The sequence below is a fragment of the Balaenoptera ricei genome, chromosome 4, assembly GCF_028023285.1.
Source record: "Balaenoptera ricei isolate mBalRic1 chromosome 4, mBalRic1.hap2, whole genome shotgun sequence".
NCBI classification, from domain to species: Eukaryota; Metazoa; Chordata; class Mammalia; order Artiodactyla; family Balaenopteridae; genus Balaenoptera; species Balaenoptera ricei.
Window position 1 is genome coordinate 116630308 of NC_082642.1, and position 17220 is coordinate 116647527.

Consider the following 17220-nt stretch of genomic DNA (forward strand, 5'->3'; position numbering starts at 1 on the left):
TTGTTATTGCATTGAGGGAAATTCTCTCAAAAAAGCACTCCTATCTCCTTTAGGAATTCTTAGATACTTTGATCATCCCTTTGAAGTAATATTCATTTAAAGATACATTTCACATGCAATGCTAGACTCTCTCCAATGTTTCATTAGTAGGCATACGAGTTGCATGATATTTTTTCCACTTAGCAGTCAGACCATTAAATTGTATAAGCATCGCTAATATCTATGGTTCAAAGATCATAGTCTCTTCTTAAGGATGCCTGGTATACACACAAAAAAGAATCTGTTTTTAAATTTTTATTTTATATTGGAGTATAGTTGATTAACAATGTTGTGTTAGTCTCAGGTGTACAGCAAAGTGATTCGTTTATACATATACATGTATCTACTCTTTTTCAAATTCTAAAAGAATCTTAACAGAAGAGATGTATTAATTATTTCTCCATTTCCTGTAATTAAGTTTGTGTGTATTATTCCAGGGCATTAATAAAAGGAGGGAAAAGGGGAGGGAGGAGGGAGGAAGGAAGGAAGGAAGGAAGGAGCTCTTCTATTTGAAGAGCTCTATTCACGCTATTCACTTCGCTCTATTCATTCTATTCAAACAGTGAATAGCGTGAGTTAGACTGACATTCCTTAGGAAGGAGATGATAATGTTTGCAATGAAATGCTGAAAATACATTTTAAGATTAAATATCAAATGATTTTTCCAAATCCTTATTTGTGATTAAGTGCAATGAATGACTTGAATATCTATATATATGAAAAGACAAGAATAAAAATGGCATGATATAGTCACAATTCTGCAGGAAAGCTTAATCAGGTAGTACATAGTCTAAGAAACCTCAAATATAAATGAAAATAAAGATAAAATATTTACCATGCAGCTTAAGTTGATTTTTTCAAAGGGCCTAAATAAGAGAGATGGTGGGAGGGCGGGGCAAGAAAGACAAATAGAAAAATAAATGAATGACAAAATACAGCAGTAATAAATTTGCAAGGGGGCTATGGAAGATAATATATCCCCAAAAATTCCTATGCATACATAGAACATTACACAATACATGCTTTACAATGTGAAACTGTTATTTTAGCTGAAAATAAAGGTTCTTATTTATACCTTAAACAGGTACAATATATTGCTTTTTTTTAGAAAAATCTTTATAAAAAGACACTTGTTCAAGATTATCAACAACTTGGAGAATCTTTTTAAAATGCCCATTCTAAATATGTTCTATAACATACTGAGCAAAGTATATGAAATTGTGGGCTCTGTGTAAATGTACACCCCCTCACAAAATCAACAGCACAATTATTTAAACAAAAGATTATGGCAAGTTCTGTGTGTATTGTGTGGCAGGGACCATGGTAATTCATAGCAATTCAGTTGTAATTCAGGATGTAATAGGTATGCAATAAATGTTTGTTAAGACTATGGTATACATTAATAAAAACTTATCTGCCATTGCTGAAAGTGCAATATAATCTGAAAGCAGGGAGAAAAAAATGAGAACCTACTGGAAACTGAGTATTATGGTTCACATAAAATCTGTTTCCTTGTAATTTCTAAGTAAATGACAATCTGAATTTACTTATCATTTGCTCCTATGTATCATTTTCCACAAAGAATATAAACTATTAACTCACCAATTTTTAACAAATAAATTTTCAGTGTCTAGCATGGCAACTAGTCAAGATGTTTCAGAGTGAGAGAATTAACAAAGACAGTCTTTGAAAAGGTCTCATCAGCAAACGGCCAATGCTGAACGAATATGCCTCTAATACAAATACACACATATACCCTACACTTTTTACAAATAAAGTCTTTTCTCACAGATATTTCTGCATTTTAATAAAAATCAAACTCTTTTTCCCAAAACAGATCAATATGAAATCCTTTACTGAGCATTTCTGAAATTATATTTCTTAGCACAGATGCTTTAACAAATGACTGAATAAAAAGATAGCTAACTTGTGAGGAAAACATTTCCACTAGAAGTTTTGTTCTGTTTAGTTGTAAAAATGTAACACACTAATAACAGGCTTAAAAGAACAAGTTTGATCATTTTATTTATATTTCCCAGATATACATTAATTTGCCTATATGGAAGAAGTCTACAAACACTATATGTAAAGCAAATATTTTAGGTTTACGGGCCATAGGGTTTCTGAAGCAACTACTCAACGTTGCAACTGTAGCTTGAAAACAGTGATAGACAATATGTAAATGAATGAACTTGGCTGTACTCTAAAAAACTATTTACAAAAAGGGGCTAGAACGGCAGGCAGGGTGTAGTTTGCCAACTTCACCTACAGAGTGTTAACGTGATACTGACAAAGAGTCTCTCCTTGACCAAACTTTTAGTCAGGCTCTTCTGAGCCCTCTGTTCAATTAGGCCTGACCATGGACTTTTGTCTGTGTTCCTGCAGAGTCCAGTTTTAGCAAGAATCTTACTAAACTGGTTTAGAGAAAATCCCCCACCCTAAATAACTGATCAACTCCTCATCTCCCATCATCCGCCAGGTGGTATCTGGTCACCCTGGTCCACCATTAGAAAGAATCCTGTCAGGATAGTTGAGCCAGAACTGCCCCACGCTTTACCCTTGATGTTTCCCTCTTAGTAATTTTCCATCCATTGACCCACACCACACTCCATGGCTATAAATTCCCACATTTCTTGTTGTGGGAATTTATAACTCCTATTGTTGTGGGAATTTTTTTCTTGTTGTGGGAATTTTTAACTCCTATTCAGAGTTAAGCTCAATTTCTCTCCACTACTATGACACTCCATTGCAGCAGTGCCCCTGAATAAAGTCTGCCTTACAGTTTGTTTTTTACTCTGGTATGAACAGACTTTATTGCTTGCAACAGGAAGTGGAAGAGGAGGGGATATGACAGCTCCAGCTCCTAGGGTGGCTCCACAGGCTTGGTCGCCACTCTCGAAAAACTTGGTTCTTTAACACGTGTCACAAGGATTTTTTTCTTTAACAATATCAAAAATAATCTGTGATTTTTCCTTTGGTTGACCAAAATCCATATTTAATACCTAGATGATGTCTTCTTATTTTCCTGTTTCTCTTTCACTTTTTCTCCGATTCTTCAAAAATTACTGTTTAATCATAGTTGTAAAGTTCCATGAAAATACTAATTTGTATCCTACAAACCAACATCTTTTTGTTAAAACTTTGCCTTAGGCTTCATTTTATTGTAACAAGAAATTTTCTGTGAGACTTTTCTTGCCCCCAAATAGATTCTTAAACCAAGGTACAATTAGAGGCTAATTGCACACATTCTAAAGAAAGATGGATTCAATGGTGAAGGTAACTCCCCTGGGACTTGGTAAAAGATGGCAGTGCTGGCACTATACCCACATCACTGTTGCTCTCCCCTCCCCAATCTCAATCCCTATAAAGTAAGAACCGTGGTATTAAATAATCCATCTATTTTCCCTATTAATTAGTTATCTCTACTTTACCATAGATAAAACTATCTGTAATTTATTCTATTTTTTCCCTGTCTACTCGGTACCACTGATAAATATTTCTCTTTGGGAATTAATACTACACATTTTAAATATCTTCTCTTGAATATATTTTAATGTCTGCCAGGGCTCTTGCTCTCCTTTAGCATCCTTTTCAAATAGTCTATATGGCATTCCACTTATTATTTCATATAACATTTCTAATCATTTCTGCTGAGTTCAAAGTGGCAAAACAGTAACAATTTTGAGTGTGATTTGTTTATAATTCTAAATTAAAATTTATATCTTACAAATATTTAAACTTCTCATCTAAGACCACAGTGTATACATCAAATTATTCTACTCTTCCTTACATCACTCAAAACAAATTTGTAATTCACTGCATTTGATAGAATATCCTCTTGCCAATTTTTAACAAATGTAAGAAAAAATATATAATTCAGCATTAAAGTAATAATGCATCAGGAACAGATAACTTTACTGAGTCAAAGATGGGTCATCTAAGTCAATATATTATTATAACATTTCATCAATAAGTATATAGAGAAATTTTGTGGTCACCTCAATAGATGTCAGAGAACTTTTGAAAAAATTTAGCAACCATTGTGAATAAAAATATTTACCTAATTAATGTATCCTATTTATTGTATAGGATAATTATTTTAAAAAATTTTTTACATAATTAAGCATCATATTTCATATGCATGGAAAATTAATTCACATTTAGCAACCTTTAATACCCACATACAATTAGGCTTTAGGAAGAGTATGCTCTTGGTCATAATGCAATTAGTAAATTAATAGAGAATCTTTAGAAAAGCTCTCACATAATCCATATATATTGCCATTTCAAAGTTTTACCAGCTAAAAAATTGCCAGTTAATTTTATTTTAAATATTTAATTAATATAGAGATAAAGAATATAATTTTTTACCATGGTAGGGTGAAAAGTAAACCATCCTGAATAGTATTAGTTAACTTCAAAATAAGAATAGAAACAAAGAAATGAGGATATAAAACATTTTAAGAAAAAAAACAAAAAATAAACTGATCCTATTTAAAGAATTCTATCCAAGACAATAGTTGTTTATCTCTGTCCAAAGGAACAGGGCTTGCATCTTTCAAGAGGTTTTCATGGCTTTCTATAGCAGTCACCTTTGATACTGTCAAATAATGGGAATAAATCATGCTTTTTCCTTGTCCACTGCTGAAGATAAAGCAGAGCTTGTTTTTATGCTCCCAAAGTTCCCATCAATTTTGGTACTGCTTGCCTCTTTATATGGTGATAGTCCTTGTATAGAGCAACTGGCAACTGGAAATCCCCATCCCTTTAAATTTATCACCACTCTATAGTTCCCTGTATAATGGAGACTACCATTTTCAGTAATACCTATATTCCTTATTTATTATAACTTATCCTAAAAACAGATAGTTTGGCCTAAGCTCAGATTGAAAATAGTAACTGGTTATACAGAATAATGATAGAGAAATACTTGTAATACTAAAATTTTCCATTTTATAGTATTATATGCCAAAAGGGAAAAAAAATTCAAGTACAAAAAAGGAGAACTATTTCTTTAAAAGGCCACGTGCATAATTGAGGACACCAGTAATTTATTTAATTCTCATTATAAGTCATTATTTCAAAGGACTCAAAAATATTAAGAATGTCCCCCCCATATCATCACAATGTGTATTCGAGTTTAGCATCACTTCCCAGGTAATCATAATAACTGTTACTATAAATAAAATTAAAAATGCTTTTCTCACAAAGGATAACAAGATATGTTAAACCAAAGTAAACATCTGAAGTATATTTATATCAGATACACTTTTCTTCAACCCTGTCACACCCACTCCTTGTTCTGTATCAAGTTTTATTCCTTTGATGCCTATTCTCCTTAGAACTATGTTGTCCTTTGAAATATACTTCCCTAGAGCTGAGATATGTAAATACTCTAAAAATGCAAATTATTACATTTTTTTTTCATATGGAGGATACAAAGTCAACCATACCTTGTAGTTCTAATGCTAGCTTTGAATATATAATGAAAACATGTATAACAAAATTATCCTCAGATTTTAACACGCATGATATAATTTTACTATATATAGTTGTTGTGATGCTTAGAATAAAATTTAATCTGAATTATATACAGATTTATTAAATACAATATTTTGTTATACTCTATTCCTATAAAATGAAAAGTGAGATATTTTTCTTCTCTGGTAAAATTCTGCCATTATATCTTCAATGTACTACATAATATCCCACTGGAAAGTTTATTCTGAATGTTCTCTGTTGCTATTATGGATACTTCATGGAAATAATCACCCCCTCTTCAAATAGTTGAATCCTATTTATTTCTATGGACAGAGAATAAGGTATAAATTTATAGAAATAACTTTTACTCTAATGTTTAATTTAGCATAATTAGTTCAGTTTATATCTGGTTCGATGGAACATTAATATATAGCCTAATGCTTGTCTGTTGATCAAAAAAATCCTGATTATTTATACTGGATGTAGCTTAATATTAAAGTTTACACAAAGAAGCTTTTACTCTACTGATTATATAATTTTTACAAGTGTGTCAACTGTGAGTAAAATGTATATGTCATTTCTATGCCAAGGTTTCTAAGAAGATGTGTACCCTATATGCTTTCCTTCTTTCTCTCACTGGATACAGATGACTACAAGGCCATACGAGATAATGGAGCTACAGACGGAAAATATATAATTCTCCTATTTTCTGTATGAAGGAAAGCCCTCAAAAGCCAGGAACACCCTGGACTGTAATGTAAATTAAAAATGAACTTCTATATGTTAAAGCTCTAGAATTTGGAATTTTGTCTTCTCAGCTTCTAAATATTACCCTAATTGAAGGGCGTGTGTGCATGTGTGTGCATGTGTGTGTGTGTGTATACACAACGAAAAAACTTCAGGTGTGGATTTTATGTGTAGTTTCTGACACATGGAATTGACAAATAGATTAAAAGCCTACTATGACTTTAAGGAAATCTTATTGCCAATAAATCATGAGTCTGGTCTAAAAGAGCCTGTAACTATGAAATGACTCTGGAGTCCCCAAAATAGATGAGCATGAAACAGGCATGAAAGCCGTTCAGTCACCAATAACTAATTGAAAAACTGTCAGGATAATAAGAAGTTCACAGATAGTATAGCCAAGGGCCATTGAGAAGGACGGATAAGAGCATCAACTCAACTGCTGTTGAGGTTCTTCACAATGCCTGCCCATCACTGCTATGGAGCACTAGTTCCTATTATTCTCCTTTCTTAATGGCAGTTTTCCACTTATTTCAACCATTGTATATTTTGTGTTAGGGTAAATGGCTTGTCATTTAATGTGTAGGTCACCAGCTGACAAAAGAACGTATCTGAACCTGATGGAGAAAAATTTGTATTGACAGATACATGAGGATGATTATGGTACACTTTGTGGATGAAGTGGCAGGCTACTGCAGAGATAACCAAGTATCTACAAAAATCGGGCTTCGTCTTCCATGATAAAGAATTGTTGCTGGAAAGTGACTATTGAGCCAGGGATAACATTTAACAACAGCCCACCCCTATTTGCAGTTAGGTGTGGTCACATAGGCAGTTCCCAGTGCTGTATCTGAGAGGAATTCATGTGGCTCTTCAGATCTGAGTTGGTTAAGAAACACATGTGTCTTCTCCAATCTCTTTTTACAACCTCTGAACTGGACACAGATAACTATAAGGCCCTAGGAGATGGCTGGCCCACTAAATGCAAGAAGTCCTAGATCCCTGAATGCATGGAGTGGAACTCCTGTCAACCAGTAATACTAACATGAATTATTTGGTAAATTTCTTAGGGCTCTTCAGTTTTCTATTTATAAGGCCTTAGGGAAGATTAGTTCAACTATAAACTCTCTAAATTAAAAAAAAAAAAAAAAAGACATAGAAAACAAGTTAGCACACAAGTTACAACTCTAAAGTACATGCTGACACTAATGCTTAGAAATATTTAGACTCAATTTCTTTCAAAATTTATTTGAATGTGACTTTAAAATACATAAAGAATAAAATGGTATCCATAAAAAAGAAAAATAAATTATGAAACAAAGTAGGCAGAAATAAAACAATAACAAGTGAGAATGAAAAAAACAAACCTCAATGGATGAAGTAATCTCTTAACTAGCTGTAGCCAAAGTGAAAATTCATTACCTGGAAATTAGTTGAGATTGAAAATTAAAAAAAAAAAAAAAACATATCGGAGACAAAGAGGATAATATTGAAAGTCTTCAACAAATATCTCATAGGTATTCTAGAAATACAAAACAGAATAAAGTAACACACACACACACTTTTTCAGGTTAAAACACAAAATGAGAAGTGAAGCAGGAAAAAATAATCCATAGCAATTACATAATAATGTAACTGAAGACCAAAAATATGGAACCTATAGGTAATCTCCCAAATAATGACAGTTAAGTCTGTCAGAAGGTCACTGGCAACAACAGATTCTTATGAACAGGGAAATAATATTTTCAGAGTGCTGAGGAAAAGTAATAGTCACTTAGTATTCTATCTCCAAATAAACAATCATTGAAAAGGGAGGACAAAATATTTTTAGATATCCATTAAATAAAGGGCTTAAAATTATAGAACCCTGCCAAAAGATCTACCAAAGGATATACTTCAGCAAATGGAATAATGAACCCAGTAGAAAGGATATAATGATAGAAAAAAATATCAAGTATAAAATCTGTTAATATATTTTGGTGTATCTAAGTACTGACTTTATGAAACTATTGATTTTGTTTCTTTAAAAAGCCAAACTAAAACTCTAGACAATGTTCACAAGAAAGGTAGTAATTTCAGGGGGTGACATGGTGTGTCATGTTGGAAAGAAAAGAGAGATACTATATAATTTTATCCCCTCTTAGAGATATATGTGTTAAGAAAGGATTTTTTAAATTAAGCATAGCTCCTATAGAAATATGATTTATAGCTTTCAAGTTGGCTGACAGTAAAATAGAAACTATAATTGAAGTTAAAATTTGGTCAAAATAATTTATTAAGAATGATCATTTCAAGACAGTTTATGTTTTAACCTATTTTAAAAATTGTGACAAAGAACAAAGTACAATATACTTATTTAACTTTATTATGTTTTGTTTGGAAATAATACCTTCTATTTTTAAACTCCTTCAAGCCTCTTGATTTCATATTATTCTCAAGCCAGATGAAAATCTGGAATTGCTTCATGCAATAAAGCAGCTTTATTTGGAATTGAAGGTTATATTGTAAGAGTTTATATTTACGTTGTGGTAACCTTTAGAAAGTGAAAATACTATTTGGGCCAGTAAGTCTGCCCCTTTTTCTGATCCCAATCTCACCTTTCAGCGTTTCATCATACCCTCAAGCCCCCTTATTTAATGCCAGCAAATCCTGGTGTTTCAAAATTTCTTTATGCTCTCTGCTTCCACAATCATCTCTGATAACATGATTAGACAGAAGATCATAAACACAGAGCGTAAATGCTTCTGAATTGCAACAGAGGACAGAGTCATGAAGCCTTAATAACAACACTCTTCAGGAGATCAAATCGATAGCTATGTCACCAAAGGCCCTGAATATCCCATTCACCTCTGTGAACAATAATGCAATGGTCCAAGAATTGCCACCATCCTTTCCTCCAGAATTTTTAAGCAGCACTAGAGGGAAAATAAACAAAAACATGTTTCTAGGAAGAGAAAAAGTTATAAAATATTCTTTATGTTTTAGAACTTTACTTTCATAGCCAGATGTTATTTTATTAAATTATATCATGTGATACTTAAAGGCTTAAAGAAGATACCTTTGCAATAAATATACATATATATTCAAAGCAGGTCTGAAATACCAAACCCTAACTAATATCTCTAAGTACAAATGTTACTACCTAAATGAGATTTATTCTAAATTAATATCCAACAGGAGTTTATTAGGGATTCATGTCACTTCGGAACTCACAACTCAACAAAAATTATTCAATTTTCCATGTTAATTGATTCCAATTTTCTTCCATAGTGTTAAGATATTCTTAGTTATATGAAGTGAACCACTATTTGATGTAAATTAATGTTTTATGAATCAATGCTATTTTTTATTCAAGCCCTTACTGGAATAAATTAAGACAATTTAAAAATTTAAATCTGTAACATCAATATGCCTAAGTATGGCAGTTTTAATTATGAACCTATGAAATAAAATAAAAATGTATGAAAAATAAGATATTGGAGCCAAGTATAAAATACTGCCTATAATGTAGAGTTACCCAAATTACTGTGTTTGGTTTTAAATTTTAGCATATCTGCTTAATATAATGTTTATGTCTATTTAAACCTGATCGAAAATAATAAGAATAAAAGTGCCTCTCTTTTTTGTGCTTCTAGAATTTGGATCTAGATACACCTTAACATTACAGAGAAAGGAATCACAAGTTGAAACATTTAGTATTATAACTTTTAGGATAAAATATGATAATAAATTATTTAAATGCAAATAAATATACACAATTCATTATATATGATAGTATGGGTAGATATAGATTTATTCTATTTTAAACCAGCTTATTGTACTTTTGTTATGTAGCAGGCCAAGAGTTCTCAAATGTATTCAAGTAAATTATGAGTATTCCTAAAACCTCACTGTAATTTTTCCTATTTATCATGTCTAACAGCAAAGTCCCAGATAAATCTATATTTTTCCATCATTCTCAGTAGCCTGAATCTCAGAATGGATGTGTAGATACTGTTCTAACAGTGCCCATATCAGATTCCACAAAATAAACACAGAGCAAAAAGGGCCTAATTAATGATGAGTAACTAAGGGCTCCTCTGTACTGTTTGGCAAGCAGGAAAAGTTAAAGCATCAAGGTGAGAGCATGGATGCTTGCAATAAGGAAATGAAAGAGAAAGAGAAAGGAAGGGAAGAAGTGAAGAAGGGGAGGAGAGAAGGAGACATGGAGGGAGGGAGGGAGGGAGGGAGGGAAGAAAGACACACAAAGACCAGACTGAGAATTATCTAGGCTTTAGTTATAAATCTAGTATTAGTTACCAAGTGGCCCCAGGGAATAAAATTCTGTTCTCTATAACTTAGAATCCTGATTCATAAAATGAGGGACAAAAATATTTTCAAAGGCTTTCCAGATCTAAAATACCACAACCCTCCCTGAAGAAAACTTTCCTATTTCACAGAAATACGAAGACACAGAGCATTCTGTCAGTATACCAACAACTTCTACCTTTAACTATTCAGTAGAACCTGAATAAGTAGGTACTACTTATCATTCACATCAATAAGTTTCTTACCCTTCATTACACAAATGATTTTTAAATATATCTCTTTTATCTGACAGCCCTGGTAAAACAGGCACATAAATAATTAGAACAAATTATAGCACAGATGACAGAGACATTAACTTTGTGAAGATACAGATATATGTGCTATATATATGTGACATATATATTTGTGCTAGACCCTGAAGGATGAATAAAATTCCACCACAGAAAAGGAAGAAGAAAGGGACACGAAGCAGCTAGATAAAACATGAAAAAAAAAGAGCAAGAAACATGAAAAATACATGGATTATTCAAAAGCAACAAAAACAGAACAGGAGACAGAATTTGCCGAAGTCAGAAAATAATAAGACAAGGCCAAATTGCGAAGTCCCTTGAATGGCACAATGACTAACAAGTTCTAATGGAAGAGAAAGAAAAAAATAGAATAATTTCCTAACATGAAATGTATTAAAATTGCTATCAGGATTTACACAATAAGCGACTTTAGGGCCTCAAACATCTCAGATGAAGCATCAGACATGTGAGTGAAGCCATGTTAGATGTCCAGCCTTGTTAAACCTCCAAATAACTGCAGTGGCATTGAGTGACCCAGATAAAACCAGCAGAAGAACCAGCCAACTGAACCCGGTCCATATTTCCAGATTGTAAGCAAATAACTTATACAGGATAAAGGATACTGTTTTAACAAAAAGCTAAAACATGTGGCATTTGCTTTAGTAATGAAAAGACTGTGGAGGCTGGAAGGGTGGCAAGAAGGCTGTGACTGGAGGATGGAAGAGCAGTAAATTAATTATTATTGGAGATAATGAAAGGTCAACCAACAATTGGTGAGAAATACTACCTGTGATAACTTGGAAGACGCAAAAAGTACTTCATAATGTTGTGGATCAAATTAAGAAGTTTTCCTGACAGATGGTGAAACTAGCAACTGGCCACATGGAAATTCTTATGACTAAGAAGGATAACTCAGAGGGCAAAGTCAAGAGTAATGAAGACAAAGAGCCACAGAGAACTAATCCCAGGTTGCAGAACTGGGCTCCAAGCAAAGAACAGTCCTTGCCCCTATAATTAGGGACTCTGATGACCTTTGCTGGATTTCAGAATCACAATGGACCAGTGATTGCTATGTTCCCTGCCTTCAGGAATGTGAGAATCTTTTACAATCTTCCTAATCCTGTCCCATGTGTGCTGTGTGTGTGAGGAACAATAACATCTCGTTTAGTTTTTAATTCTCCAGATGAAGGAGAGCTTTAGCTATGAAGCTTTATTCATATCCAGAAGAGATTTCACTGAAGCTCTTCTGGACTTCAACACAATGCCATAATGGAATAGATCTTTGGGAGGATGTGGGCTTTTGTGCATGAAGGAGGGACATTAGTCATGAGCATTAAGAGAGAAGACTGTGGTATACTGTTACACTGGCAGCTCCCTATAAACATACTTACAGGCATTCAGCCCCTTTTGCAGTCCCCTCGTATACTCACTTTATTATGGCCATGTGAAAAACTCCCTCTTTGGCAAGCCACTATACTGTAAAAAAGCTTGAGTCAGATTCTTTAATGATGTAAGGCCATGTAGAGAGAGGCCCTGGAATATAAGAGGTCATCTTAGACATTCCAACCCCTGTTAAGCTCCCAGCTGAATTCAGCTACATGAGTGACCTCTGTTTACAATAAGCAGAAGAATTACCCACCTGAGCCCTAAGAAATCATAAATTATTGTGGCTTTAAGTTATTAAGTTTTGGGTTATTTTACCTCAATAGCAATAGATCATTGAGACATATGCCTCTATTTATATTTATCTCTACTACCTATCACAATATATTTATCTCTACTACCTATCACAATGATTAACAGACAGTAGGTACTCAAAAAAATAGCTAAAATAAATGCTCTAATAGAATAAACCAGAAGAAAAGAAAACGATATACATTGTTTTTTCTTTTCTCATTATATATATAAACATACGGTCACATTATTGCCTGAGCTATTCTTTATTCACATAAATTTCAATTAATTTGTCATGTAGGTTATAGGTAATTCTGAGATTTGGTTGTGAGATAAATTGTTGACAGACTGCAATAGAATCCATGATAAAAAATTATTATCAGAGGATAGAAAGGGGCAATATGAAGCATCAAGAACACAAATAAATACTTTAAAATGGAAACTAGTGATAGTGTAAGATACCTTTCTCTAAAAATGAGGTCTCCACATCCACTTCCTTTCTGTTTGTAAATAGCAATTCATTGTATTCAATTGGAACCAGGCACATGTGTTTGCATGTAATAGTATTCCATATACTTTACCATTAATTGATTATAACCACTAATTTATTTTTGGAAAAGGAAGTTAGTAAGCCATGGATTTAGAATCCAAGCATAATCTTCCAATTTCTGCCATCTGCTAGAAGAAGATGATGAACATTTGTACTGTACCCACTCTCTCATTTCTGCAGTCAAATAAATTATAATAAAGATAACAAGCCATAAAAATGAACGAGTCTAGCAGTAGCTCTAGATAAGCCGATAATTATCATATGTTCAAAGTCATCTTTGCCAACAGCTGAAGGAATTTTCAGGCATGCAAACAAGAATGAAATTTCACAGAGCAGACATATTAAGCAAAAAACATCTAGTCATCAATGATTGTCACTACCTCTAATTCTGTGATCAATGCCATAAAATATATTTAATAATAATTAATCACATAAATCCTTAGATAATTATTGTTTAAATAATTTTAAAGCTTTATTATTTTTACCAATATCCAGCGTCTACCTAATATAAAATATGGTAAAACTACACGGTTAGTATATATCATATGTTTTATCCTTGGCTATTATTGCCTCCTTAATCTCACTGAAAAATTATTCATGTTGCATTTTCAAATGTAAAATATTCTATAGCACCTCTTCAAAGGATCATTTATATTGATAACTTATTTTTGATTCATTCTAAATCCTTGTTACAGGTGAACAAAAATTTGAATTAAATCTATATAAATTTCAATGAAATATATTTTAATGATTAAATAGTGAAGGAAAGTTGGCTCACACTTTCAATAAATATACTACAGACTTTTCATACAAACAGTACTTTCAAATGACCGAACATAATCATCACCGGTGGTTTTAGTGAACTTTTTCAGCATTCAAGAACCCAAGCGTTTTGTAAATAGATAAAATGTTTAAAAATTCACATATATTACCACTGACCCTTATATAGAAACAAATTTTTTTTTTTCTCATTTACTTTCATCCCTTTTAATGGGTGGGAACATACCACTGAACATCACCAAAAAAGTAAGTAAATTCAGTATGGTGCTATAGAAAAAAAACTATAAATAATTTACCATTGAGAGGAAAAGATCTCTACTATGTTACTATTTACCAAGCATTAATTTTATTTCTTTATTTGTGTTTTGATTATGAGTCCTAAATCCAAACATAATTGATATAAATTATCTTTATCAGGGGATATACAAAAATTTTTAAGTGTATATATTTATTAGATTAATAAGCCTTCATAAAATGATTCAAATAAAAAAATTGTTTTATCTTGAAAATTACAGATATTTCATATCATAACTCCATGAAAGGTATGGTTTTAAACTTAATCAGCATTGCACTGTGTTCATACTTCCTAACAATTTGATCTTGCACAAGTACTGCTATTTAAACAAAAAAAGCTAATGTGTTATATGGTAGGAAATTGTATTTAATAGTAGCAAAGGATAAATTAATTTCTGATACACTCAGTACTCAATCACCAAACACATAACATTCCTATAAACTATCCTATATATTTTTAAACATATGTATGATTCATATGCAAACATACGAATTCCTCATTTATTTAAATATAATTTCAGCTTACCTAGGTACAATTCAATTATTACAATTCAACATGAAAGAATTGTTTTCAAACTGTCTTTAAATGTCATATTCTCCATAAACCACCAAAACATAAAAGTTAAGCAAATGCCTGCTTTGATCCCTCTTGCTTTTTGTTGCTGCTATTGATGTTGCTTTCCTTTATAATAATCAGGTGAATACAGCAATTCATACAGCAACTATTTTACTGAAGGCAATATGGAAGAACACTTGTCATGGTATATAATTTATTTTACATTTTCATACACCATTCCCAGGAGGAAAAAAAAATCAGAAATTATCTTATAGTTAATATGAGTTAATTTCTTCCACAATTAATTCTTCCAGGAATAGTATTCGAAAATGTATTATTTGAATATAAATATACAACCAATTTACCTTTAAAGAAACATCATTTGAATGCATGAATAATTATTTAAATATTTCTTTCTTACCGTGGCAAGAACCTTCAATTTCTTCATATCCTGTACTGCAGATACACCTTCCAAGAGGAACCAGCCAATCTCCATCAGCTCCACAATACAGTTTAGGAGTGTCACGTTCTTCTGCACTCTTCACACAAGAGCCCCTTACTTCAACCAAGGAGGAAGAATCAACCCTTGGGATAGTGTCTGGAAACATGGCCAGATTACGAACAGTAAAGGGGCACTTTTTGTAGAAAACACGGACCGAAACTAGGGCAATGCATGCCCCGATGTCTTGAAAAGCCAGATAAAATCCCTTCCTTTCTATAGGCCCCACCTCACGAATTTCAGTGTTGAGTTTGAGGATGCGATCACCCAAATCCATCTGGGTAAAACTTTCATCAGCAGCAATTGTGTCAATCTTTGTATACTGGCTTGGCTTGAATTTAATTCCATGAGACTCATCTGATTCCACATAATATAGATTAAATGTTTCTTTGCAAGTCCCCAAGACCCATGGGATGCTGTTACAATCCCTCAGTGTGAACTTCATTTCCACATAAATTTTCTGAGCTGCATCACGGGAGATCCAGTTTGTACGAAGCCAGTTGTTTTGGTTTGGTTCCATCACATTACATACCTGGTATGTGTGAATGGGCCTATTGTGTTCATCCATTTCAGTGATGGCATCCCACTGCAAAAAGCAAAAATAAAATAAATGATTATGAAACCACAGTGGTCGAACATATATGATTACTTCAAAAATTTTCTGTTTTACTGAAAGAAAAATGAATAAAAAGGATACAAATAAAGCAAAGCAAAGCAACAATGGTGCAGGATTTTAACCAGGAGCCTTTCATTAAGACAATAGGTTCTGAACATACCAGCTGTCCTGGTATGAATCTTACATTCTTACATGTTAGTTGCAAGATCAAGGGATACTTTATTTAACCTCTAGTTTCCTCAACTATAAAATGGAGCTGATAAGAGTACCTGTTTCATAGGATTGTTGTGAGGCATAAATTAGTTAATATATGTAAAGAACTTTAAATGGTTTCTAGTACTCTATAAACAACCTAAAATAGCATCTATTATGTGATCAAATAACTAGACCAATGACAAATGTACTCTAGTTACCCATTTGTCTTCATATCCAATTTGCCACAAATTGAGGTATATTCATCAGTATTCAATTAAATATTTACATGTCTATTTTGATAGAAAATAGACATAGAGAAGGCTTTAGATTTATTCAAGAAATATTTATCAGGCACTATTCTGGACACTAGGAATACAGCAGTGCACTAGCTGAACAAAAACTCTCTGCCTTCATGGATCTTACTTAGAGTGAGGAGACGCAATAAAAACTGTAAATGAGTCAACTGAAAAATATGGTAGAAAGTACAATGGGAAAAAATAAGGCAGGGAGATGGGGAAGAGGGTTGAAATTTTAAATGGTATGACCAGAGAAGGTCTTACTGAGGTTGTGACATTTAAGTAACGTCTTAGAGGTGAGGTAGTGAAGAGGAAAGAGTAAGTACCAATCCCTGAGGCAGGAGGGTATAGGTATGTTTTAGGAACAGCTTGAACGGGCACAAAACAGAGAGGCAAAGAAGGTGCAAAAAAGCCTTTGTAAGCATTGGAAACACTTTGGCTTTTACTCTGAGCTAGATCATTAGATTATCTTCACTTCTGCATGTTTACATACAAGCATTCTGCCACCTATATGAATAGAAAAAACTTATCTTTTTTTTAATTTTAGTAAAAATGTTTGAGTACATTGAAATTAATTGACATTGTCATTATTTATATATCTAATACTGCATACTTCTATATTACATTTTAGATTATAAGTATATTTTATTTGTATAATAAAAGTTATAATAATTTTCAACAAACAAAAACACATTCTGGTAACTTTACAGTCTTTTTGGAAAAACATACTAGTCATCATAATTTCTCATTTCTATTAAAGTACAGTGGAAACGATAAACTGTTTTCTATAGTGAATGTGTTCTATTTCTTGATACCACACTTCAGTGATTTATAATAAGCTTATTTAACTCATCCAGTTTGCAGTTTCTTATTTTATTTGGCTGTAGAGAGTTAATTA

General features: G+C 32.6%; 1 protein-coding gene across 2 annotated transcripts in view; it reads right to left on the minus strand.

Moving 5' to 3' along the window:
- Nucleotides 1-17220, minus strand: part of EPHA6 (EPH receptor A6) — an 853164-nt gene that overhangs the window by 685930 nt on the left and 150014 nt on the right. For both annotated transcript variants that reach the window (XM_059921344.1, XM_059921343.1), the window contains exon 3: nucleotides 15138-15801. In XM_059921344.1, coding sequence (XP_059777327.1) covers nucleotides 15138-15801 — 664 coding nt within the window. The remainder of the gene's footprint in view (nucleotides 1-15137; nucleotides 15802-17220) is intronic.